Source organism: Rhinolophus sinicus, linkage group LG06, assembly GCF_036562045.2.
Source record: "Rhinolophus sinicus isolate RSC01 linkage group LG06, ASM3656204v1, whole genome shotgun sequence".
Taxonomy (NCBI): Eukaryota; Metazoa; Chordata; class Mammalia; order Chiroptera; family Rhinolophidae; genus Rhinolophus; species Rhinolophus sinicus.
In genome coordinates, this window is record NC_133756.1 from 128112937 (window position 1) to 128140597 (window position 27661).

At 40.0% G+C, this 27661-nt stretch overlaps 1 protein-coding gene across 8 annotated transcripts in view; it reads left to right on the forward strand.

Moving 5' to 3' along the window:
• Positions 1–27435, forward strand: part of TEAD1 (TEA domain transcription factor 1) — a 254546-nt gene extending 227111 nt beyond the window's left edge. For all 8 annotated transcript variants that reach the window (XM_074336011.1, XM_074336012.1, XM_074336015.1 and 5 more), the window contains 3 exons: positions 9264–9404; positions 13462–13614; positions 19677–27435. In XM_074336011.1, coding sequence (XP_074192112.1) covers positions 9264–9404; positions 13462–13614; positions 19677–19790 — 408 coding nt within the window. In that variant the 3' untranslated portion in view covers positions 19791–27435. The remainder of the gene's footprint in view (positions 1–9263; positions 9405–13461; positions 13615–19676) is intronic.
• Positions 27436–27661: the final 226 nt, after the last annotated feature.

Sequence of the window (27661 nt, forward strand, 5' to 3'; positions counted from 1 at the left end):
GATGGTAATTTGGTACCTGTTTGAGCAGTTACACCCCAAACTTAAGACTTGTCATAAATTCACAAATCAAAAAAACTACTGATTTTTCTGTTTGGAAAAAGCCATTGTTGTATGTGTGCTGCACACCTAATCGGTGTCCATTGGTGCTCGGACTGGCTCTGTGGAGACAGTTTTTAGTTTGTTTATTGATTACGAGCCACCATTTACATTGGGTCATACCTCTGTAGATGTGATTGAGGCTCTGTCTTTATCGCTGTCCTGGTCTGTATTTTAAATCAATAAGCTGCTAGGAGTGGTTATCAGTATGATTAACCGTTGTCATCTGTTTAGCACATTCCAATGTACAGGTGAGTTTCATATGCATTATTTCCTCCCATTACCGTGGTGACTGTTGGAAGCAGTTCTTCTCTGTGATGACAGATGAGGACAGTGAGACTCAAAGAAGTGACTGCTGTCCATGCTGTGATCAGATGTCTGAGATGAGATAACGGCAGATGAAGAGTCAGTATCTGGACTAGATGAAAGGGAAGTCTGAAATGAGGATGGAGTTTAATAAAAATAAACGTAAAACTTGAATCCTGGGGAGCAGATAGCACCTGAACAGCGTTGTAGGTGAGAAGGGGGAGAGGAAAGGTGAGACTAAGGGGGAAATGAAAGCAAATTGCAGAATCGTCTTACAGATGTGTTCTTAGATCTGCATGATTCCGGAAGGCAGAGTTGTAGGTGGAAGTTACAGGGGAGCCGGTAGCACCTTAATGGGTCATGTCCAAGCCCTTATCCATGGTATTTGGGAATACGAAGCACTACACGGACAAAGAGAATTAAGGTTGCTAGTCAGCAGGTAGGGAAGATATCTTGATCTGAGTGAGCCCAATGTAACTACAACGTTCCTTAAAAGTGGAAGAGGAAGGCAGAAGACGAGATCTAGAGAGATGACAGCTGGCAGTGTGAGAAGGACTCAGCCTGGGGTTGCTGGCTTTGAACATGGGGGAGGGGGCTAAGAGACAAGGAATGCAGGTGGCCTCTAGAAACGGAGAGGCAAGGAAAGAGAGCCTCAAGAAAAGAACCCAGTTCTGCCAATAACTTGATCTTAGGCTTGTGAGACCAATGTCAGGTGTCTGACCTACAGAAGTATAAGATCATACATTTGTGGTGTTGTACGCCACTCATTTCATGGTAGTTTGTTAAAGCAGCAATGGAAAACTAATGATACCTAACAATAAGATCTGTCCAGCACATAGTAAGTTTTCTCTTAAAGTATCTGAAGGTATTTAGCCAGAAGACAGACAGGTCCGGCTACTGTAAAAAGGATTTTTGTTTGGGTTGGCCTTTGAACCCAGTCCATACGTAGTAGTCTGTTCTAGGACAAAATGGGCAAAGATTCCTTAGAAGGGCCTGTTTACCTGGAATTGCCCTACCCACCCAGCCATACTTGCAAGTGTGTGTGTGTGTGTGTGTGTGTGTGTGTGTGTGTGTGTGTGTGTGTTTAAACACTTCCAAACCTGGCCCGTAACCAACTACATATTTTAGGCTGACTTGTCCCCAAGGGCTAGAATATGGTATGAATTTGGAAATTGTTGGGAAGATAAGTTTGCTGGTTTTACCCATTTCTTAGATTTTTTAAAATATACATTTGCTTGTAGAAAATATCCTGTGGTCGGAGAAAAACCGATTAGGAGAAATAGTTTGCATCTCTGATACCAGCACATTGTGTTCTCATTTTCTTAATTCAGAATTCTGTAATGGAGGTGTGCTCTGAGCTGTCAGTAGGGTGTGTAATGAACACGGCGTGACTCCCAGACTCATTACAGAGTTTGTCTCCTTTGTTGTTGATTTAATGCTGGCATTCCTTCTTTGAGATTACCTTTGCTTCATGGGAATTCAGTGACTGCATTTCTTTCTGGGATCATCATAATGTCATCAGCTGACAGATAATTGTGTTTTACATCAATACCTCCTCCTAGAAAATTCCTGAAGAGCAGCTGTGATATGGTTGGATGGCTTTACATGATTATTTTCCATGTTCAAGAGTAATTGCAAAGTAGTTGTAATAGCAAATTGGTTATTTACTGTTGGTTGAGAGGCCTTTTAAAATCTAACTTATTAAACTTACACTAATAATTCAATAATCCAGTTTTCTCAAACTTAAAAAAGAAAAAGGAAAGATAGTAACTCTGAAACCGTCCGTCCCTCTTATCTAAGTGAAAGCTAAAATGCACACAGACTTAATGACTCAGCAATTCCACTCCTAGGAACACCGAACAGAAATGTATATACGTGTTCGTCAAAAGCATATTTAAGAAAGTTCCAAGTAGCACTCTTCATAATAGGTCCAATTTGAAGACACTGCTAATATCCATCAATAGTGGAATCAATGGATCGTGGTATTTTTCGTTCAATGGAATACGCTACAGTAACAAAGATGAATGAAGTACACACAATAGCATGGGGGAGTCTCACGGTGTGATGCTGAGCGATTGAAGCCAACACAAAGAAGTCGACACTGTGTGATTACACTTACTTAAAGTTCAGAAAACCAGACAGAATTCATGTATAATGTTATACAAGGATCCAGGTTACCCATGTGAGGTGTGGGGGTGATTTTACTGGAAGGAGCATGGGTGGGAGGGCTTCTGTTGTTTCTTCATCTGGGGATGGTTACATGGGTGTGTTCAGTTTATGAAAATTAAGCTGTAAACTTGTGATTGGTGCATTACTCTGAATATATATTATACTTTAACTTCATGTAAAAAAAGATAACCAGGATAAATTTAAAACTCATAATTTGTTGAGATAGTTTCTAAGGCCAGGATTTCATGATGTGCATTCTTTAATAGTTTCATTCTTTTATCATTCCTGTCATTATAAGTACAGGTCATCCATTCCCAATTAAAACTAATTAACATTATTTTGGGAAATCTAAGGGACAGTGGTGAACCTAAGGTGAGATGGTGGGCGTGGTCTGCCTCAGTTCCAGGCAATCAGGAAGTTCATTGTTTATAGAGAATTTTAGATGGCAAAACCGTCTGAAAATTGTTTTCATTTTTATTATCCCCATGTGTCCACAGTTCTAAACAGTGCCATCAATTAAAAAAAAAACAAACTCCTTTGTTGGCCTAAGTCCTGAACAATTGGTGAAATTAGTGTTGAGTTTTTTTGTTTTTTGTTTTTTTTTTGTTTTTTTTAATTTATTGGGGTGACAATTGTTAGTAAAATTACATAGATTTCAGGTGTGTGTTGAGTTTTTATTTCATTTATACGTGCATATATATAATATGCTTCAAATTATCACACTTATATTACTTATTCATTGTATTACTACTGCTTTAACAACACATGTGGACTCGGCCTTGTATTCATTTCTAGAATAAGTTCTTAACAGTTTGGAATCATTTGAGCTGCAGTCTCCGTGGTACTGCGTCTTCTCAGGGTAAAATAGTAGAGTCACACATGAGCAATGATACCACAGTAACTATGAAGATGAAAACACAGAGCTTGAGGTATTTCAGTTCTGTCATTCTCTGTTACGACTGGGAGTTTCTGTGTTTAAACTTTTCGTGTTTAAACACAGTTAAAACAGAGTGCTGATTTTTACTGAAAATACTTTCGTACAGTAAAGGAAGGAGTGTTCTTAAAAATGATCCACTCGAGGTGTCAAAAATCTACTAGGTATGCTGCTGCTATGGGACAGCTCCTTTCACCAGTGTCACATAAGCATGGAAACTCACAGAGATGGAAACATGAAAGCTGTGAAAAAATTTTCAGCAATTTTGTAAACATCAAATAATGGTAAATACCATTCTGAACTTGGTTCACATTTTTCAGTTGTGTCTATTGACAGATTGTTTGGTATATTTATGTCTGTGTTTGCATTAGATCTCTAGTGTCCAGGTTGTTTACATTGCACATCTTTTGCTTGTCAAAAATAATGCCACAGGAGTGCATAAAGTGAAAAATGGAGCATTAAAAGCAATGAAAGAAAACAAAACATTGTGCAGAGGGAACTGAGGTAAAATTCTTAAGGAACCTCCCTCCTGGTTAAATCACTGCAGTAAGTGGAGGTTGACGGTTTAAAAAAATAAATAACCTACTCCATTTACTCTCCAGTTGACTCCTCCACACATTGCTTATTTCCCTGTGCTCCTTCCCACACTCCACTCCTGACGCCAAAAACACCAAACTGCTTTTGATTGCTCACCAGTCTTTCAAAACAACTTGATTACATCAGAATGGTGATGTTTGTTTAAATTACAATGTTAGCTAACAATGTATTTATAGCCCATTAATACTCTTTTTCAAAGCTGGGAATTTTTTAAGGTTGAAAGAAAGGACAGTAACAGTAATTTCTGATGCACTTTTTCTGCCACACATACACATTGTGCTGTTGTTGGGATGCACCCTAAATACCATGTTTCCCCGAAAATAAGACCTAGCTGGACAATCATCTCTAATGCGTCTTTTGGAGCAAAAATTAATATAAGAGCCAGTCTTATTTTACTATAATGTAAGACCAAGTATAATATAATATAATATAATATAATATAATATAATATAATATAATATAATATAATAATATAATACCGGGTCTTATATTAATTTTTGCTCCAAAAGACACATTAGAGCTGATTGTCCGGCTAGGTCTTATTTTCAGGAAAACACGGTATTCATCAGTCAAGCACGTACTAAATTATGGTGCATCTGGGCAATGGAATAGTATGCAGCCACTATGAACTGGGGCTGTTCGGTTTTTAAGTGGCTGCTTTTTGTAACACTGATATTCTATATCAGTACTATATGAGTTCTAAAAATGTCGTTATTTTTTTTTAAAGCAAGGTTTAGAAGAGTATTACTGTTTGTGCAAAAAAGTGTTACTAAGTTTATGGATAATATAAAACTGGACAAGTACAAGTAAAAGTAGATGCTTAAATATCTAAATGCTAAATACTCTAACAGGACATGTGAGAATCAGATAACACTAGTCACCCTCTGGGGAGGCTGGCAAGTTCAGGGATAGAAATAAAATATGCACCCTTTTTCCAGTTTGATTTCTTTACTTACCACATGTATGTTTTTACATTTTATTTATTTATTTATTTATTTATTTATTTATTTATTTATTTATTTATAATATAAATGGAACCATTCTATACATTTTATGTTTTGGTGTGTTTTTTTTTAATTTTATTGGGGAATATTGGGGAACAGTGTGTTTCTCCAGGGCCCATCAGCTCCAAGTCGTCCTTCAGTCTAGTTGTGGAAATTGCAGCTCAGCTCCAAGTCCAGTCGCCATTTTCAATCTTTAGTTGCAGGGGGTGCAGCCCACCATCCCATGAGGGAATTGAACCGGCAACCTTGTTGTTAAGAGCTCGTGCTCTAACCAATGTACCCTCCAGCCACCCCTCTGGCTGCTCAGCAGCAGCTCATTGTATTCAATCTAGTTGTGGAGGGTGCAGCTCACTGGCCCATGTGGGAATCGAACCAGCAACCCTGTTCAGAACTTGCACTCTAACCAACTGAACTATCCGGCCGCCCTGTATTTACATTTTTAAAAATGCTAAAACTTGTTGGCACAAACTACATCATCATATAGTCATCCCTTGGTATCCAAGGAAGTTGGTTTTAGAAATGTCCACAGACACCAAAATCCATGATGTTCCAGTCCCTTCTATAAAATGGCCTAGTTTTTGCAAATGACCTAAGCACACCCTCCCATATACTTTAAATCATCTCTAGATTACTTATAATACCTAATACAATATAAACGCAATGTAAATAGTTGTTATACTGTATTGTTGAGGGAATAATGACAAGAAACAAGTCTGTACGTGTTCAGTGCAGACACAACCATCCTAGGCCTAACTACCATAGTCCACGCCAGCAACAATGTAACTTTTTTCTAATATTTTTGATCCGAGGTTGGTTGAATCGCGAATGCGAAACCCGGGGATGCAGAGGGCCGACTGTAGTAAGAGCATAAATCCCAGGAAGAACATCACTGCAGTCCCAATGCCGCAGAACACCTGAGTTGCTTCTCAGAGCCCCGTGTTCTCAGCTGGTGGCAGAACAAGGCAGTGACAGTTCTTGAAGGCCCACTTTCAGTGCCCTGTGGGCAGCTAGGTGGTAATTCCAGAGTCAGAGCTCCTGTGTGCCTAGGATGTGTTGGTACCTTTCTTCCCTGAAGGCTGGAGCTCAGGTAGACCCCTGGGCCTCTTCAGCCTTGGGTAGCTCTGATACAGATCTCAGTTAGGGAAAGACATCCATTATTTCCTGCTAAGCGGCTCTTTCCTGGAGCCAAATGTCAAATCTTTGACTTGAGAAAAATGCACACCTGGGTATTTTTATTTATTTATGATTTATGCCCACATATATAATTCCACAAAGCAAAATGTGAGGGAGTGTTACTAAATTTATGGATAATATAAAACTGGACAAGTACAAGCAGATTGGAATCCAGTCAAAGGAGCTGCACACTGGTTGTTAGCAGCTATTAGAAGTACCTGCAGTTGAGCACTGAATTTAGCTTTGAATTTCTTGGCACATAAGGTGAAAGGGGGAAGGAATATAAAATATATATAGCTCTTTTTATAATGAAGTCGGAAGATATGAAGTTTTGCCTAAGGAAATGAACATTTTCCTGATACTCAACTCAAGAAATTCAAATGCAGATGCATACTATTGTATTTTGCCGTGTATAATGCGCACCTTTTTGCCCCAATATGTGAGAGAAAAATAAAGATGTTCATTATACCTGGATAGTACTAATTCCATATCTATATAAATGTTTTTAACTCTTTTATTTATGCTTATGAGTTCAAAGTGTAACTCTAGAAATCAATAACGATATTCGCATGCAAAATAATACCCTGGAATACAATAATCGGTTTTGTTGAACTTACGATGAACTTGCAAGACGAAGAGTTGTTGGCCCTCTTGATGCGTAAACATCGTAAATTTGTTACCGGTACATAAAATTTCTTGTATCATGATCTGTTCTTGTGTTTTGTAATTATTTGTTGCATAAAATTTCTTGTACCATAATGTTAAAAAAATGCTAAAATTCCTTTATAATACAAAATCAAGTACCTAAATGTAAACAAATAAAAATTTGACTTAAAAAATTGAAACGAAAGATTTTTTTCCCCTGAAAGTTTGGGCCAAAAACATCGGTGCACATTATACCCGGGAGCGCATTATACACGGCAAAATACGGTGGGCCGGCTCAGGTCTTCATGGTGGTTAGTGCTGTCAAGGTATTAAAATGAGTGAAAATGTGCCAGACCTCAAAATAGTCTCATTTGTATATTAGACCTAACTGTTTCTGTCTTAATAACCACCACAGTAGTCCAAATAACCTCTCTCATTTCGACTGCTCTAGTGGCCTCTTTATTTATATAACCCTTCACGGGCTCTCATTCTTCCAGAGGGTCCTCCAGCCTTAGGTAGGGGCTGCCTGTTTGGAATGCAAGTCTGACCAAACCCCTCACTGTCTCACCATCCATATGCTTATCACTCCTACTTCCCTCTGGTTTTAGGATATAAGACCCAAACCCTCCCTCCTGCCCAACCCCTCCTGCCACCCTCTCTCCCTTGCTCTCTGTGTTCCAGCCTTTGTTTAGTACTGTTTCCAGCCGTGGACCCTTTGGCCACCCCTCCCCGCCCATGCACCGACTGCCTAGACCAGCGATTCTTCCTTGGATCTGAGCTGCATCGTCCTCGTAAGCCTCTTGGACCCCAAGAGCCCCCTCCCCGCCGTTGTTTGTTCTCATGCCTCTCTGTGCCTCTCTCAGGAGTGCTTATCTCTGTTGTGATGTCCCCCTACTAAATCGTAAGCCGCCTGACAGCAGGGACTGGCTCAGCTTGTGCTCTTTCTTTGACCCCCAGCTCCACACCCAGTGCCTGGTGTGCAGTAGGGGTCAGGACATATTCAAGGGAAAGGAACCATCAGTCAGCAATGTAGAGGCTGCGGCCTCCCAGCCTCCCTCTCCCATGGACCTTATACCACGCTGAGATATTTCTTTCTGAAGCACAGTTCTGATCACATCACGTCTGTGTGCTCAAGCTTTCAAGGTGTCCCCATTTCCTCCAGGATACAGCCAAACGCTGTATTTAGCCCTCAGCAACCTGGGCTCTAGTTGCATTTCCAAACTCATTTCTCCCAGTCTCCTCAGTCTTTGCACTGTAGCGAGAGTGAAGCTCTGTGGCCGTCCTCTGCCCACACTGTTCCCTCAGCCATTCTCTGCATGTGTAAATCTTAACCATCCCTTAAATAACACTCCTGGCTGAAACCAATGTCTCCTATGGTCTCAACTCAGGGTACCTTTGACATGGTACTTATTTTTCTATCTAAATTATAGCTATTTTATGTACATATCTCCTTTATTAGGTGGTAATCCAGTCTTACCTGTCTGTTATGACCCCTCACATAGTAGGTACTCATGAAAATGTGTTAAATGAGTGGTGCTTTATGTTAATTATTTACCATCTTTATAAGCCAGTCTTTAGTAGGAACCGTTTCCCCTCCACATGCTATAATTTATAATGAAGTTTCTGTTTTTATATATAACAAATGGCCAGTCAGTTACAGATTCTCCTGTGCTTTTAAATATCTCTAAAGATTAGTGAATATGAATTCAATTCATATACAGTCAAGCCTTGAACAACACAGGTTTGAACTTATACAGGTGTGTTTTTTTAATACTGTCACTTATATACAGGTGTGTTTTTTAATACTGTAAATGTGTTTTCCTTATGATTTTAATAACATTTTCTTTTCTCTAGCTTACTTTATTGTAAGAATATGGTATCTAATACATATAACTTACAAAATATGTGTTAATTGACTGTTTATGTTATCAGTAAGGCTTCTGGTCAACAGTAGGTTGTTAGTAGTTACATTGTTGGGGAGTCAAAAGTTGTACATGGATTTTCGACTGTGCCGGTGGTTGGAGCCCCTAAATTCCCATGGTGTTCAAGGGTCAACTATACTGCTTTCTGCACATATCCAAAGACCTCAGGGATCTTTTATTACAAAGGTACAGCATTATTCTGATACTGAATGCAAGAAAATGAAACAAAGAAGATCGCAATCTCTTAAAAAAAATGCCCAAGGAGCTATGGGATTTCTTTCTAGATGAGCATCACATCACCATCTCCCCAACCACCTCTGCCCTCTACTCAGCCAGAATGGAGGTCAGACCCTGCCGGTCACTGCTCGTTGCCATGACTTGAGAGCATAACCCTTACCAGCATTTCCTTTCCAACAGGCCGATTTAAACTGCAATATTCAAGATGATGCCGGGGCTTTTTACGGTGTAACCAGTCAGTATGAGAGTTCTGAAAATATGACAGTCACCTGTTCCACCAAAGTTTGCTCCTTTGGGAAGCAAGTAGTAGAAAAAGTAGAGGTAAGTTGGCCTCTGTACACCAGAACCTTCATTCAAGGCCAGATTGTTGCTGTCCTTCAAAGCTTTGTTGGGGCAAAGAGTTTTACTTTGTTTGGTGTCTCCTCCTTCCCATCCCCCTTTCTCCCACTTCTTTCCCCTATTACTTCTAAAAAGGTAGACTGATATGAAAGCAACTGAAAGAAGGCAAGGAGGAAGTCCCGTGGCAGCCCTCCCTGTCTCTGAAGTCGGCCCTGCCCTGCCGGCCAGCCAGCAGTGTTCAGTCCTACATGAGTTCTCACGGGGTGTCCTGGTGTGGAAGCTGCCGTCCATCGGATGAGGCCTTCCCACCCCCCCCCAGGCCCAAGGGCACCCCCAGGCCCTGTAGAGAACAGCCAGGGTGGTGTTCAGCTGATAGGCTCTGGCCTTCTAAAACCCAGATACCTTGAGATTGGTATTATTGCTTTGCCATTTCCACCCCCTTTATTATAATTATTTTAAGTCTATTCCAGTACATACTAGGATCCCTATTTATGGCTTTGTGATTTCATGCCTTCCTCCCTTTCAAAACTCATATATTCGTTTTCTCAGAGTCGGTTGCTCTGTGTGAATGATGTTTGCAGTTGACAGTCCATTGAAAGGTGTGTTTTCCAGTGTCTGCTACCCTCACCCAATCGATCCATGTTTAGTGAGACGCTGTTATTCACAGCTGTCCTGGATCTCGCAGGTCCAGGAGCCCAACCTGATGACAAAGGCCGGGCTGAGGCCTGGGAGAGAGACGATGCACTGCGGAGAAAGAGGGGGGAGGGTGTGTTTCTTAAGACCTTGGGCTGAACAATGAGGATTTGGGGTGCTGCAGGCCCTCAGTTTTCTGAGTATAGTATAGGCACCCTAAGAATGGTGTTAAGAGTGTTACTCTGGCAGAAGAGGATACAGGTGATTTGACTAGATGGTCATTTTCAGCTTAGGGGTCATGGGTTTCACTAAAATGGTGACAGTGGGAATCCAGTAAGACATTTTGAATGGAACTCAGAAACTGGATATTTCAGATTCAAGAGGAGGAACACACGTTTTATGCTTGGAAGGACAGATAAGGAGATAAGGAATTCAAGGGGAAGTAGGGGATGATAGATGCAAGAATTTGGCATACAGGTTAAGACTGAAGATATTAATTGGGAATCCTAACCATTAAGGATAATTAAAGCTATGGCAATAGAGAACTAGCTGCAGAGAGGGAAGAGCAAGGGCATAGAAATAAGGGTTCAATTTGGGGAGCTGCATTCAGCCCTAGGGTGAGTGGAAGGGAGACACAAAAGAGGAGCAGAGGACAAAAATGGAGGAGGGTGCTGGGGGACTGGCTCAGTGCAATGTCTGGGAAGCCCAAGGAAGGGCAGGTGAAAAGGTGGCTGTGTGGTGAGACAGGGCCGGAGACGTAGAACCAGGTGCCTTTCATTGCTTCTGAGGAGGAGGAAGCAGTGTTACCTGGAACGTGGCTGGGAACGCGGAAGCTTAGTGCTAAGCACTGCTACCCAATAGCCATGTTGTCAGTTGTTGTCAGGGCTTATCTGTAGGTAGACTTCCTGCCTGGACAGGTACATGTGAGAAAATAGTTACTCAGTTTCCCAGACTTCAAATTATCCTTCATCGTGTCCTCAGATAACACACCCAAAGCTCTGCATTAGTTCAGGGAGCAGTGAAAGGTTGTTTTTGACTGATGAAATCCCAGGAATTTTCAAGGAGAAAGGAGTGTGAATGTGGCAGGTAGAGTTTTATAAGTGAGCCTTTAATCCATTTAGAATGTATTTGCATTTGGTATGAAAGGGGAGTCTGCTATTTTCTTCCAAATAGACAGGTGTTTATATCGACCATTTATTAAATGACTCATCCTTTTCTGACGGAATGGATCTGTCCCCTGGAAGTGACCACATATATTGGGAGCTGTTCCTGGTGTTTTTCTATTCTCTCTACCCTCTGTTTATCTCTACACATCCCAGTGCCATGTTGATTTAATTACAATGGCTGTATAATATGTTCTGATATCTGCTGAGGAAGTCAATCTCATTAATCTTTTTCAAATAGTTTCTAAGCTAGTAACCAGCATTTATTCTTACTAATAATGAGATTATTTTTAAAATGTAAAGCAAAACAAAAACCTTATTTGAGCACTCTAATTGTGATTGCATTAGATTTAGATATTATTTTGGGATAAATCAATATATTATTGATATGAAATCTTTCCAATCAAGAACTATTTGCATTTCCATCACATTTTATCTGTTATCTCTTTTGCCAACATTTATGCCAGTTTTTAAAAATTATTATTTTCTCACCTTTTCATTTGTTAAAATCTCCAACATAGTTGTAAAAAGAAATACTGATGTATAAGTAATAGTGTCCTCATATCCTTCCTGAAGTTAGTGGAAATTGTCTTGGAGTTTTGCCATTTAGGATTATATTTATTACTGGTTTATAAGTGATCTTTATTTTATATTTAAGTGATTTCTTTCTATACTTATTTTATTCAGGGTTTTTATTTTTAATAGCTGTAATATTTTATCAAATGCCTCTTCAGCAACTCTTACTATATGATTTTTCTCCAATTTTTCTCCCATTTGTTGACCTCACAAGTTAATACATGTCCTATGTGTGTACCACCACAGCATTTCTGAAGAAAGTTCTAATTTGGTTCCATTGATGCATGCTGTTTGCTATTTTACATACAATTTTTAGATCTCATAAGTGATTATTAGTCTGTACTTTTTTATAATCTCTTTATCAAATTTCTCTATTGAATATACATCAGTTTCATAAAAAGAATTGGGACACCTGTCTTTTCTGTGGTCTGGCGTAGTTTGAATAACATTGAAAATAACTGTTCTGTAAAGGTTACATAAAACTTAGCATGAAACCATTTGGTCTATAGGTCTCTAAACAACTTTCTAGGTATTTCCACTGTAACTGACCAATTGAAGTTTTCTGCTTTTTGGTTCAGTATCAGCAATTTGTGTTTTGCTGGGAAAGCATCCTGTTCTCTAGGTTGTCTTTGCTTTTTTTTTTTTTCTCCCTTAGAGTTGTGTGAACTTAACCTCTTGTAAATCTTCTAATCTCTACTGTAATTATGGTTTTGTCGCTTTTCTTTTTTCTCCTTAAGCTTGTGAAGGGTTTATTTTGTCTTTTTAAAAAAAACCTCTTTACATTTATTCTGTCTACATTTTTAATTTCTATTTTACATCGACTTGTGATTTTATCTTTATTTATTTCCTATTCCTGGTTTCTTTTTATTTTTTTGTGGTTTTGTTTTATTTTGTGGGGTTTAAAATTTTTTTTAAAGATGTGTATTTTGTTCTGTAATTTTTCATCTTTAATAATGAAGACATGAAGCTGCTTCATTAAATTTCCTCCAAGTATAGCTTCATGGAGTCCCGTAAGTTTTGATGTATTTTCCTTTTCATTACTCGTTAGATAGTTTATAATTTCCTTTTTAATTCCTTTTTGATCCAAGGTTATCCAGGAGTGTGTTTCTTATTTCTGAGTGCTTCAGTGGGATCTTCAAACTGCATATATACCAGTGTTTTCTTACTTTCTTTTTTAACTAAAGACATAAATAACTAACAGTCAGGAGCTCATGGTGAGTCTGAAGTCGTTTTTCCTAAAGCCAAGAAATTAGCTGCATTGGTTGTTGGCCTGGGAGACCTTATCACAGTAAAACAAGATTTTCTGTGGGCTCTTTGAAGAATTCTAACTAGGCATGCCTGCTCTCTCAGATCTCCAGGTAGAAAAGCACTAAGTAGGTGGTTATATTTTTTTCTGACCTTTGCTGAAAAGGATCTCTACAACTCTTATTTATAGTGATCATTTTTCCAAATTTTTTTTTAATTTCCAGAAAAATAATGGTTTCTGAGTATGAATTAAATTTGGAGATAGGATTTTTTTAAATTAAATAAACTGCATAAATAGTACAGTATATAGCAGACATTTCATATTGAAAAAATAAAATGCTTTTATAGGCACTAGTATCTTTGTTTTTCATGTATTTTGAAGTTAAAAGTCTCAAATTGCTCAAAACCTTTTTCCCTCACAGACGGAGTACGCAAGGTTTGAGAATGGCCGATTTGTATACCGAATAAACCGCTCCCCGATGTGTGAATACATGATCAACTTCATCCACAAGCTCAAACACTTACCAGAGAAATATATGATGAATAGTGTTTTGGAAAACTTCACAATTTTATTGGTAACTGTTTTGTCTCTTCCCTGTTTTGACAGATTCAGCCATGAGGCTGGTGGGGAAAGATAAGAAGGTAGATCTGACAGGCACAGGGGCCGGGGCCAGGGATCGGACCGCGCTGCTGAGCTGGGCCTTAGGCAGTCAATCAGCAGTGGATTCATACATCCAAGGGGCAAGCCTGAGCTTGGTTCGGCTTAAGTGTATAGAGGAGACGGGGTCTCATCTGGCTGGGGTTTCTAAACTTGGCACCACCGGAATTCAGGGGGGTAATAAAAAGTCATGGTCCGAGGGTCTCAATTCTGGTTACAAATGAGAAAGACCTTGAGAAAGACCTTGATATCTAAAAATCCTGATGCCAACATTGCAACCTATATTCATTGAATTGGGGTCTCTGAGGATAGGACCCTGCATGTATACTTTTTATAGTTCACTGGGTAATTCCAGTGTCGGCCAAGTTTGAATCTTAGCAACAACGTGTTGTGCAAATCATAAATGAGGCAAAAGCTGAGTTAGTAGGTTTTGTACTTCAAACATACCTTGACTCATTTTGTGAAGGATTTGCAGTCTTAGAAGAAGTAACACACATTAAGAGAGCTCAGTACCAGAAGAAATATAAATTAGAATAGAATGTCATGACCAGGAAGGGTTAGAAATATTCTCCAGAGGCTGAAAAGTATGGTCAAAACTTAATGGGCAGGGAAAGGAAAAAACAAAGGTGCTGCACTTGCTGGCTCCCCTGGGTAATTCTGGGTGCGTGGTGCAGGAGAGGGGTGCTTCATATTTCACTTTAAAACAAGTTTTTCATGGAGGCTTCGTTAGGGCACTTGGGAAGGTTATGAAGAATAGTGCTCTCCTCAGAATATACCCATAAGATATATAGTAATAAGTTTCATAAGGCTCATTGAAAAAAATAATAATATTCTTTGATTAAACAGAAGGAGAAATGCCCAAACAAAACTTGGTGGAAGCAATTTTGCTAAAAGGGTCAGCAAAACAATATTAGGGTCAAGTAGGCTTCTGAAGGCCTGCGTTGTTACAGACCATGGTCCTCAATCAGTCATGTGCTGGTAGGAAAAAGAAAAGGCTCTACCTTAAACCGCCCCCACCCCCGCATAAAAGAAACACCCTGATTTATAGCTTTTGCTCATTTCTGTGGTGTAAATGCCCCCTCATAGGCAATTTCAAGCTACCAGTGGTTGTCCAGCTCATGAAATTCCTGAATATGCAATAATAATTTTCAAGAGCCAGTAGGAGCCAGTTCCCTCACACCAATGTAAAAAAGAAAAAGAAATGAAGATTTAAAACTTTAAAGATTAAAAGCCTCTGCAAATTAGGATCGGTCCAGGAAGTGTTTAAAAGTTCTGAGGCCTGGACCCACCCACCCCACCCCCACCACCCCCCCGTAGATTAATAAAATGAGAATCCTCAAGGGGTTCTTCTGCACACGGGGTGGAGATCCTTGCTCTAGGGGATTGGTAAATGAGCCGGGTTTCATTTATTGCAGGGAGAGAATTTCAGTGGATGCTCAAGCGTGTCCAAGTCCCTCTAAAATTTAGAAACTAGCAATCTGAGGGAAAGTTCGGAAGACATGTTCTTTAGTAACTATGATTCATTAGTATCCTGTTCTCTAATGATCTTTGGCGAAAATTGAGCAGTTCAAGGTTTGGGGTGCTAGCAGGTCCTTGGGGTGCTGGCTGTCATACGGGTACTATCTGTTGTATGTAAGAACAGGTCACCGTATTGCTCAGGTGAGCAGCAGGTGAGTGTGGCATCCTGGTGCAGGCATTCAATAGCCTCGGGAATTTACCAAAACTGAGTGGATGGCCAGCCTACCTCTCTTGAAAGGAGCCTTAGCTAGTTCTTAAAAACTAATTCTCAGTCTGTTTCAGCATTTTTTTTTAACTTTTATTTATTTAAGTGTTTCAATGTAGTTGTGGAGGGCGCAGCTCACAGTGGCCCATGTGGGAATCGAACCGGCAACTTTGTTAGTTCAGAGCACCGCGCTCTAACCAACTGAGCTAACCAGCCACCCCTGTTTCAGCATTTTAACACGTTGCGTACGGCGGGGTTTAAATCCCTCATACCCCTCTGTTCCGGCAGGTTTTTAAAAGAAACTACTTTAAAATGCACTCTTCTCTTTAAAGCGTAAATGCTTGTATGTCATTTATTATTTTTCTATAAATAATAGATTCTACAAATAAATTATTCTATAAATTATTCTATAAATAATTAGTCTACAAATAATTAAATAAAATATGCAAAATAAAAAGAGTCAACTGTAAAAACAAGAATTCTCGTTATCCGTCCTTAACGCATGGCTCAGAAAAAAACGAAGATTCTCGTGATCCGTACGCAACGTGTTAAAGAATATGTCCTCAGTCCCTAAAACCCTACCTCACAGAGTATAACTGAGGAAAATAAGGCCTGGGAAAAATTTAAAGTCCATCTAACTGTCAGTAATGCTCCTTTTAGGAGATGTGATTTTAAGCATCGTAGATGTCCAGATAACACACCATGTTAAATGAATTTCAAAGTGTATCATTAAGCAACTAAATAAGCATCTTTGATATAAAGAATTAGTAGTGCTCAATAAGCATTTGCTAGAAATAGTATATTTTAGCTTTAGAAAAGTTGAAATCAAACCAGCACTCCTGGATTAGCAGAATAACATCGTCTCACGGATAACAAGAGAAAGAGCACTTTGCAGCTCTTCCTCGGGGCGGCATGTAGGAACATGGCCAGGATGGCAGCTGCTGGACATAGTTGTAGGTGTTTTACTAGATCCGTTGGATACAAAGCCTGTGTGCACAAGACCAGATCCAGACCTTACTGGCTGGTGGGTTAGACTTGCTGATCTCATTGGGGTGATTCAGGAATTGAGGAGAACCTGTAGATGCGGGGCCTTAGTGACGACATCCAAACAGAGACTGTGGAAGACGGCAACTGAACCTCAGGCCCGGTATTCCTATCGTCTTTTGAGGTTGTGTTCAGACATATAGGCTGCTAGAAACATTTTTTTTTTTCTTTCCTCCTTTAGAATCTCAATCATGAAGCCTAAACAGGATGTATTCTTTCATAGAAAGTTGGCGAGCAGGTAGGCTAGATCATAGAGGTTCCAGGCACGTGCTGAACCTTTTGTAAATGTTCTATTATAAAATTCTCACTGCAGAACTGTGAGGTCCTTTTTATTCCCATTTTATGGATAAGTAATGTCAGGCCTACCCAAGGTCATAGAATCAGTAATAGGCATAAATTAAGATTTAAATTAATGGAAAAGACATTTTGCAGAGTATTTCATGAGCGTAGAATCAGAAGACTTGGGTTTAAGACCCAGCTCTACTTTATGACCTTGGAGAAGTCATTTAAAATATCTGGATCTGTGTCCTCATCTATTTACAAACAAACTGCTCAAATCTGTACTCTCCACCTCAAAGGTTATTAAGAATGTTTTAATTCCTTCAGCTAAACTATGGAGAGATTGTATGTACTAGCTGCTGGAATACAATACAAATAAGACAGAAAGACTGTCTTCATAGTAAATCTTGGCCTGGTAGGGGAAAAAAGGCATGTAAATAAATGATTGCAATACAAGGCAATAATGGCCGTAATATACTTGTAAGACAGGCATCGTGAAGTACAGGGAAGTTTAATTACCTGAGCAGGTACCTGTACTTGGAGTGACGTAGGGAGTTCTCAGGGATGTTAAAAGACGAAGTTTAAGTTGCCTTGATGGAGAAACAGACATTTTTCAGATTTATCAAGAAAGGAGCCATTTCATGGGCATATACTTAAGTGCCAGGTGCTGGGGTGCTGTGGGCTAGAAAGGCAGGGCAGCCACCCTGGCGTCTGGTGAGGGAGACAGGCATTCCTCGAGTGATCACAAAATGAATGGAAACTAAACTGTGGCCGATGGCTGCAAAGATAGGTGTATGGTGCCAAGAGAGCATGTATTGGAAGGTTTTGACCTAGCTCATGAGGTCAGGGAAGGCTCTCCTGAGGAAGAAGCCTTAAGCGATACCTGCCAGAAGAATAGGCAGAGAGGATAGGGAAGCCGACTGCAGATAGGAGGCAGGCGGCAAGTGGAGGACTGAAAACGGGGTCATGTGGCTGCTGTGGAGAAAGGGTGGAGAGCAAGGAGCAGTGAGCTGGCTGGGGAGGAACTGCCAGCCTGGGCAGGGTCTCCTTGGCCTGGTGGGATGGAACAGGTGTTCTCCTCATCCTAAAGTGTTAGAGTTTAAAATAGGCCATCAGGCTTTTCAAGCAAGAGTGTGTTGTTCTCAGATATATAGATAGATATAGGTAGATATAGATATAGATATAATGTGTGTGTGTGTGTGTGTGTATATATATATATATATACACATACACACTTTTTTATTATTAGTTTCAGGTGTACAAAACAATGTAATAGTTAGACATTTCACCCCTCACAAAGTAGTAACCCCCGTCTCCCAATCTATTGCCCCTCTGACATTGTAAATATCTATTACAGTTCCATTGACTCTATTCCCTATGCTGTACTCCATATCCTGTAACTATATATATATATTAAATTATAGTTGACATACAATATTATTCAGCTTCAGCTTCAGGTGTACAGTGCAGTGGTCAGGCATCTGCTCAGATTTATATTTCTCACAAAGTTTTGGTGGCTGCTGTGTGCCAGTGGGACTAGTGCTGAGCAGCGTGGCTCCCGGTAGAGACGTCCAGATAAGGCTTGTGGTACCTTGGCAGTGGAAAGAGGATGGAGTCAAGAACGATGCAGGAGGTAAAAGCAGCAGGACATGGCATTTGTTTGGATATGGGGATGAGAAAGAGAGAGGTTTCAGGGATGAAAGACCTGCAGGTTGGAGTATTTGATCTGTGAGGGAAGTGGCAGGAAGACTAGAAAAGCATGTGGGGACCAGTATTGAGAAAAGTTTTTATTGCCCAGGGGCAAAAAAACATAAATAATTCATCACTGTATCAATTCGTTTATCTAGAGCAGCATGGCGTAATGGTTAAGAAAAAGGTTTTCAGAATCAGAAGAGCTGGGTTTCTTAGTTGACAGTTGTATAACCTTAAACAAATTAACCCCCCAGCCTCCTTCTCGGTCAGAAAGGGAGTGCTATAGCACCTGGGCACAGATTTGTTGTAATATTGTATGAGACAATGTGTATATAGCATTTCATACTGAGTAGATACATATTAAGCAGTCAATGTATGCTGGCTAGTATGTGAATTTTCATTCAGCAAATATTTATTAAGTAACTGTTGTGTGCCAAAAAGTAAACTGATAACTAATTACTGGGAAATGTGGTCTCTGTCCTTCAGGAACTTAAAGTCCACTAGATGAGATAGACATTAAAAATAATATCATACAAACCTATGAAGTATTTACAGTACAGACTGCTATGGTGGGAAAATTTACAAGCTCTGTGAGACCATGAACTTGGATGCCTTAAGGGTCGGGGAAACTAACTGGGCAAAGCAACCTGTACGTGGGGGGAATGAGGCTCTCCATGAACTGGACCAGGCTCCCCAATTCAAAGCGTAAAGAATGATCCATTCGACGTGATTCTACCACTGTTCCTTTACTCCGCACATATTTTACTGTACCAGGCACTGCTGGTTAATAGTGCTGGGCAGCCCACTCATGGAGCTTGTGTCTGTCATTGGCTATTGTGAAACAAATTTAGTACAAGTTTAGAAATAAGATGGCAGACAATTCCGAGGATAAATGACTGTCCCGTGGGACAGAGTTCTAGAAAATTGTCATTGTTGTAAAGAAATTGGCCCCCCAAAAACCCCACACTAATTCTTCTGGGGCTCAGATTATGGGTGAGACCCTGTCTGTAAGGTCTTTCTTACATATGGTAACTCAGCTCAGACAGGATTCAAGTCAGACCCATCATATCCTGAAGTAGTGCTAGAGGGGGCAGCGTGAGGCCAAACAGCTCTCTGATAATCCACTTGTTGGACGTTAGACTGTTCTTTTCCAAGTAAATCATAGTCATCATGGCATAGATGGAATATGTTTTCATCCATGTGGTGTTTATATGTATATATACTTTTTTTTTTTTTAACAGGTGGTAACAAACAGGGATACACAAGAAACTCTCCTCTGCATGGCCTGTGTATTTGAAGTTTCAAATAGTGAACATGGAGCACAACATCATATTTACAGGCTTGTAAAGGACTGAACATGGTTATTTATATATATAGATACCTGTATATACACACACACACACACACACACACATACACGCACACACACATATGTGCGCACACACACACTCTCTCCATTATTGAATGACTGTAAACCTCACCGCGCAGGGGTGGTCCCCTGACCCTGAGGTCACCCTACTTTTCTAAATCCTGTTTGAGTGAAGTCATTTTTTCATGTATTCATACTATCATTGTAGCTGTGAAGTTCTGGTACAGTTGTAAAAAGAGAAATCGAGTTGTTTCTATGTGTTCTTCAGATCTGCAGCCCACAATTTCTCGGGAAAGGTGAACCTTAAGAACCCAAGTCTCTGTCTGCAGAGACCTGTTTCTAATTGTGGTAGAAAATATTCAGACAGAGCATTTGCCATGGGACATTTACAGCCTTTATACAAATGTATTTAGTTCTTTTGTTTTTCCAACATAAAATTCTTGTTTTAAGATACAAGTAAAATTAATCTTTAAATATAAATGTAAATTAGTACACAAAACTAAGAATCTTTAGACTTATCTTTGTAACTAATTAGGGTGGAAGTTATGAAAGAATGTAATTCACTAAATTATTTTTTAAATGAAACTTTTCTTTCTTTTTTGAAACCAAATGTTAAAATATAGCCTTAAGAAATGCTTGGTAGAAATATCCTAATGAGACAAATTTGTACTTTTTTTGCAAGGTTAAAACTAATCTCCTAATCCATTAAACTCTTGAACAGGTATTACAAAAGAAGAAACCTTCACCCCTTATCCTTAACATATATAGTATATTTAAAAATATAAAATTGTATTGTACTAATGTGATGATTGATTATTTAATGAAAAAGAAAAGATGGCTTTTTTTTGCAATAAGTAGATAAATACTGAAAATCTAAACTTACAATGTTTATAGTCTTGTGTGTGCAGTTATATTTTATATGGACAACCAAATTTTTTATTAAGATGCGTAAATATTTGAACCACTGAAATTTAATAACAAAAAAATTAAAATTGGCATGAGTACTGCACTGTGAGCTGCAAAGTATAGAAAATCCTGTGGCTGGGAGAACATTTCATCAACCAAACAAGTTAAAGGCTCTTCAGTTTTAGCATCTCTGCTTCCCAGAAATTCACAAGCATCCTCACCAGCCTGTGGATAAATTGTTGATTTCTGGTGATCCAATATGCATATTAACCTGCTATGATTATATGTGTATCTATGTGTTTGTGTATACATATATACACATATACATATATAGTTATTCAACACATATTTATTGAACATCTATTTAGTGTCACTCAGTTTGCTAGGTGCTGATATGTATGTATATATATCTCAATCTGTTTCTGTAGATCGATATATTCTCCAAGGACATCATCCATTTTCTTGTCATCTCTCAGTTAGTCACAGTACTTGTTTGACTGAGGTTTAAGAGGCCCAGCTATCTATCTCTGACCTTTTCAAACAGGATCATTTGGGAGGTGTTCCCTTCCCAGGAGAGATTCAACTTTCCAACCCAAATATTCCAAAGCACGGCACAGGCACAGTTGGTTGGATATAGCCACCTATCTTGAGTTCTTTACACAAGTGCTTCATTGGGAAATACCCCCAATGGGCATACCCCCCAACTTCCCAGAGGAAAGTGACATTTTTGTAATTGTGAGGAATATGTTAACACCGTAGACCATGAAATAAGTTTCATAAGATGTGAAACATGTCAAGACTTTTATATCAAGCCCGAAAATACTAACTTTAACTTTGTTTTATCGCATCCAAGTAACTTATACACCCCCTTTCCTGTCTCACTGTCTGCTCTGACCCTGCTTGTATATTGGTTAGGATCTGGTGGTCATGAGCATGAGGGCGTGGCCAGCTCGTGGCAATAGAACACTGGACCAAGGCTGACCTCTCCCAAACTCATGCCATTGGTCACTGGGAAGACCAGGGGAGAACGTGCAAAACCTACCCCATGTGGAACGTGCATCCCGTACATAAACTAGTAGGATGGTGCCCATCTTCCCTCGTAAAGCGACTACCATTTGTTTCCTGATTCCAAGTGGGACTTGGAAGGGTTGCCCCAGTTGTCTGCTTTTCCATCTGCTCTTCAGCCCAAGCCCTTAAGCTTCCATGATCATCATCTTTACAACTTCTGTTGGTCGCTCCTTTTAGTAGGGATGCTTCTCTTGCTCCTGTCCTGCATCTTCCTCCCTCAAAGGAACCCCCACTCTTCCAGGACCAGGATCCTATGAAGGTGGGCAAATGATTTACACGGCTCAAAGCCAGGCCATCCCAGAACTCCAGGGGAGAGGTGTCTGATACCCACCCAGGAATGAGTCTCTTCCGTGCTGCCAGGAGGACTCCTGGGATTTACTTTTCAAAGCACAAACACACTGAGATCCAAGAAGGCCGGCTAGGAGGTAGTTCTGTTGGCTGCAGAGAACAGCATACCCTGGCCTGCTGACTCAGAGTCTCCTGGGCCCTCTGATGGTTCACCACCAATGTCCTCCCCCAAATGCCTTGGTATTTGAGTTTGGGGGGTTTACATGAACAACCTTGAGGATTACATTTTGCTCCTAAAACATTTCTAAGATCTATTAAAGTTATTTCTTGTCTTGCTCTTCTCAAGTTTTCTCCAGGGCATATATTTTTCCTATCTTATCCACTGGTCCAGTCACCCAAACTCTTGGCCCTCTTCATCTCTCCCATATTAGACCTTGGGTTGGCATTTGTGTTCAACATCAAATCCACATCTGTCTTTGGTCTTTGGCCCTTTACGGCAGTCTCTCCTCCCTTTGTCGGTAAAGCTTTCTAAACCATAAAGAAGCCTTTCCAAGGCTCTGTCTTCACTGTTCGCTCCCAGGTGCTTCCTCTCCTGGTGACTCTCCACTACCAGGTTTCATTCAGGGACCTCTCATGCTTTCACTGGAGAAATTGGAGGCCAGTGTTCCACAACTTAAATGGAGTAGCTGAAGAGCTGGGCTCTGGTCTGTTGGCATTCTTTTCCATCTTAGCAAGACCTACAATAAAATCAGGACTTCTTCAAGAACATGTCCTAGAATTCCAGAATGTCCAAACTACCCTAGACCAGTGTCAACCTCAATACTGCTGACATTTTGCACCAGATGATTCTTTGTTGTGTGGAGCTGTCCTGTACATTGTAGGTTTGACAGCATCCCTGGCCTCTGCTCACGAGATGCTAGTAGCACCCCTGCCCTCAGTTGTCACAACCCAAAATGACTTCAGACATTGCCAAATGTCCCAGGGGGCACAAAAGTTGAGAACCTCTGCCCTGGATCTTACAGGTGACAAATACCGTATTTGAGATTTTCTTTTTTCCTTCCATTTCCCCCCAAGATAGTGTCTCTCCCTATTTCAAGTCATCAAGAGGCAGGTAGGAATATTACGCAAGTGACCTTGTGTCTGTGTTTCTTCCTGTTTTAGAACTTCTACTTCACAGCGGACTCTCTCTTGCCACAAGTATTCTTACACTCATCCCTGGGGAAGTTGGGAACAGCTGGTCACCATCATCCCTCTGATCAACTCACACCTATTTAAAGAGCATTTCTAATTTGATCTTTAACTCTTAGTTTACTGGGTAAAAATAAATCCCAGCTATTTTCATTATTTCTCATAAGCTCATGGGTCTCATTATCAAACTTTTCATCATTTCAGTACATTTCCTCTGGGCTTCTACTTTCTGCCTTACGCTCAATGCTGTTTGTAATTTGTGAAAGCCTCTGGAACATGTCTTGTCATCTGGAGGGATGGAGGAGAGAGGGGTCAGTTCCAGAAGAGGGCTGATAGTAACTTTTGTTTCTTTATTGAGCTCAAAGAGAGCATGATCTATTCTCCTTCCTTTTGTAGATGAGAAAGTTGAGGCTCTGAAGGGAGATGACTTGCCCCAAATCACACAGCTTGGTTAGTGGCAGAATTAAGGGGGAAGCTTTGGGATGCCTGCCGCCTACTCTTCAGCCTCTTCTGGGGAGGTTGTTCCTCTTTGGTGCTCAGGCTTACATGATCCCTACAGATGTGCGAACAGCACCAGTTCAGAAGAGAGAGGGAGATGAAGAGCCCCCTCTGCCACAGCATCACCCCCATCCTGATGCTGCTTCTCACACCCCACAGGGCCTTGTCTGCCTGGAGCTCTCGGAGGCATTTACAAGCGGATATGAAATCTGATGAGCCTTTTTGCTTACTCTGAGGACAGTTTACCCGCCACAGGCTCCGAGTCAAATGTCTCTTTTCTAAGCATCCCAGCAGCAGAGTCCCACACTCAGACCAGCCAAAAAAACAGGCCCCGTTCCAAGCACTTGGTGTTACAAGTCCCCGGATGACTTTAAAACCCAAGTCTGTAGGTTTCAATGCTGTAGTGGCTTTAGCAGTTTGTTTTTGTACAACCATAAATTATTTAAATCATATGAGATGACAGTCAACTTTTCAAATCCTGGTACCTATAATGTGTATAATATTGTATATGCTCTGGTACACTACGCTTGTCCTAATGAAGGGTAGAACCAGTTTTGTCTGTTGGTGTTCACACCTGTAACATTAAGAGGATATGTCAGCACCGCTCATTTCTTTATGTTGATGTTTCTGTGGCAAAGCCCTGCACAAGTCATTTCTGAAAAGCCTTAAATCTTTGAGATGTTGCGTGTAGGGTGTGCAGTGCAAAAGGGTGCCTCGGAACTGTGAGCCCTTTTGTAAGCTGGAAGCATTTCTCTTACTACTGTTACTTTTTTAGAGAGTTTTAAATTCAGAGCTGCCAAAGCGTTCCAGTAAGCAGTGCCTTAGTGATACCTTAGTTGTGCCGCCAGCCTTTTCTTACACCAGTTTTCAATGTCCATTGACTAATTGGCCCAGTATTTAAAATAGAACAAGCAGCAATTGTTTGCATTTTGTTTGGTAAGCCCATTTTTCTCCAGTTCTAGAGACAACTGACCACTTGGTCTAAAAGCTGAAACTGAACAGAAGGTCGCTCTTTGACCACACCGTCAATGTATATACCAAAATGAAAGGTTTTGCAACTTCATAGTTGACTATGAAAAAGCAAATTGTACTTTTAATGTTGCCTTTTAAATTCACGACCAAATACTTAGCTATTTGTGAATCTTCTGCACTCTAGCATGAAAGTGCCTTTGGTTTGAGATTCCAGCTTAGAAAAGTGCTGCCATAATAACGATCATTTGTAGAGAGACCAAAAATATTTTGAGATCACCGTAATGCCTTTGGTTCACCGGGATGAGTAACCAACCACAAGCCTCTGTTCACAAGAGCACGACATGGCCGCTGCCTGCTGGGAGTCTGTCTGCCGTGGAGACCCCCCCACTACCACTCGTCGGGAGCACACAACAGCAGGAGTGGACCCAGGAACTTGTGTTTGTGTGTGCCGATGACCCCATGTGTCATCTCTGCCCATCACCCAGCCCTGCATCCGCGTGAAGGAACTTCCACACAAACGACAGACTCTCGGCCACTGGACAGACTTGTCCTCCTCCTAACGTTCGTGTTCAGTCTCTGTGGAGGCTTTCTTTTCCATTCAGACGACAGTGCGCACTTACCTGGTTCCCACGATGATACCATTTGGAGAGTTGGAAGCCTCAAACTGAGATGCCAGTGCAGAACAAAAATGAGTTAGGGTCATGACAATTGAAGTGTTCTTCTTAGGGTGAAAATGTTGACTCTGAGTGTTGTGTATGAATGTGCTGTGAGAAACTTCCAAAGAGCACCATTCACAATTCGGCATTTTCCAAGAATGTTCCAGCCCTCAAAAGGGCAACCCTTGAAAGTCCATGTTGGCTTTGATCAAAGCATTGCATAAATTGGGAAAGCTGATATAGGTAAGGAAGAGGAATGAAAAGGACAAGAAGGCAAAAACACCAGCCAAACAAAAGCCAAGGAAAAAAAGATTTTTCTGTACCAATATAGACTTAAAAATGACAGCAGACATCTTTGAAAGTTAGCCTCTGAACTCTTAATGCATATGTTCTGTCTGTCTCTCTATCTGGTGTCTTTAAGAACACCCTCTCTGGGCTCTGAAATTTCAGGAGTGATTTCTATCCCCACCAAGTTGTGAGTATTTATAGAAATTTCTACAAAAAAAAAAAATCAAATGAAAAGAAAAATTACTCAACACAAGTTATAGTTAGCTGCTTGAATTCAGCCCCTTTCTGTCAGTGTACTATATATACCACGACTTGGAAGAAATTAGTCCAATATTTGTTTCCTCTTCTCTTTTCAACTGTTACTGTGCTTTGTTTAGCAATAGTTTTCTCTCAGAAACTCATTGCTTACATCGTTAAGAATGAAGATTTTGTGTTTAAAATTTATTGCATTGCAAAGGATAGTTTCACTGAAGTCATGCACCATTAAATAAGATGAAATATTTGTATTTATTGTCCTACTTCCTAAGCCGCAACTTGTTTTATTCTCTGTGAATTTACATTGAGTCAGTCATATGCCACACTACGTCATTTTAGTATTTGAAATAGCATTTATGTTCCTCACTCGTTCATCATTGAATGGAGTCAGATTCCAGTAGATTCCACCACTCAGGTTGACTCTCTTACGTCTGGCTTCCATTATGAGATTGTTTCTCCCTACCCTTTCTCTAAGAGGCTGACAGAATCTAGGCGTAAATCAATTGGAAACCAATCTGATTTTTTTTTTCATTTTTGTGCATCAGTCATTTTCTGTGATTAGTTTCACTGTGTAAATTAGCTATTAACTGCACCTCTATAAAAAAAAAAATCTCCCTGTTACCTCCTTGAAAGATTCACTTCTGTAGGCCTTTTTCAGTAGGCTCATGACTGCAGATAAAGTAAAAACGAAAACAGTATGTGCCTAAAAAAAAAAAATGACAAAAAAAAATTTTGTAACATTTAAAAAGAGAAACCTGAATAGCCTTTAATTCTTTAATATGCTTAAATTTTATGTAAATTAATTGGTTTTTGCCACGTGTGTTTGTTCACATTCTAAATGACTTAATGGGATTTTCACGGTCCGTGTCTTCATGTCATGTGTATAAAATGGGCTTGTGATGTAAGCGTTTCATCTGGTCAGTGGTTCCTTTGATATTGTACTGCTGCTGGGAGTGGGCTACGGAACCTCCCTTTGGGTAAGAAGGTTCCCCTTTGGTAGATTGGAGAGATGGGGGGTGGGGGGCAAATTCTCACACACGTTTTCTTAACCTATTTGCAGAAACTTTCAAAAGGCGTTTGGTTAAACCTCTTGGCAGTACAGTATTCTCGTATTTGTTAATGTCTGTGTTTAGGTACTGGTACCTTTTTGTTTAAAAATGTTCTAAGTGTTGGCTTTAAAGTGAATTTATCTTTAGTATGATAGTTATATGAAAATTATAGGGTTTGTGTGCAGAGAATTTTTTTATAAAGTGCTTTGTAAAAAAAAAAAATGTATTCTAGCTTTCGCGGTACATATGTGTGATAACTTTAATATCCATGACAGTTAAGTGCAATTATTTCATCACTCTAAAAATGCTATTTTTGTGTCAGTTCCTGCAGGTGTTTTCATGTCTTTGCAAAGTGACACATTTTGATGCCTTCTTGATAAAGTGGTAGACATTTTGTAGCTTTCTAGAAACTTTGTATTCATACGATATCAATGAAAAATAAAGAAAATGAAAGTGTGGGTCACCTTTTTTATCTGCAAAAGTGTATGTTGTTGAAAATGAAATGTGCTTTGTGTGTTGTGGGTGATTATATATATGAGGACAGAGTAAGAAGGTCAAAGCCGTGAACCTTTTGACAGCGTCCACCAAGCTCAGCAGTTGGAATGTTAGTTAGGTGTTATGTCTAGCAGGGTTTCTTAAAAACATCTTCAAGTCAGTCAGTCTGTCCATCTGTCTCTCTCTTTAGTGCT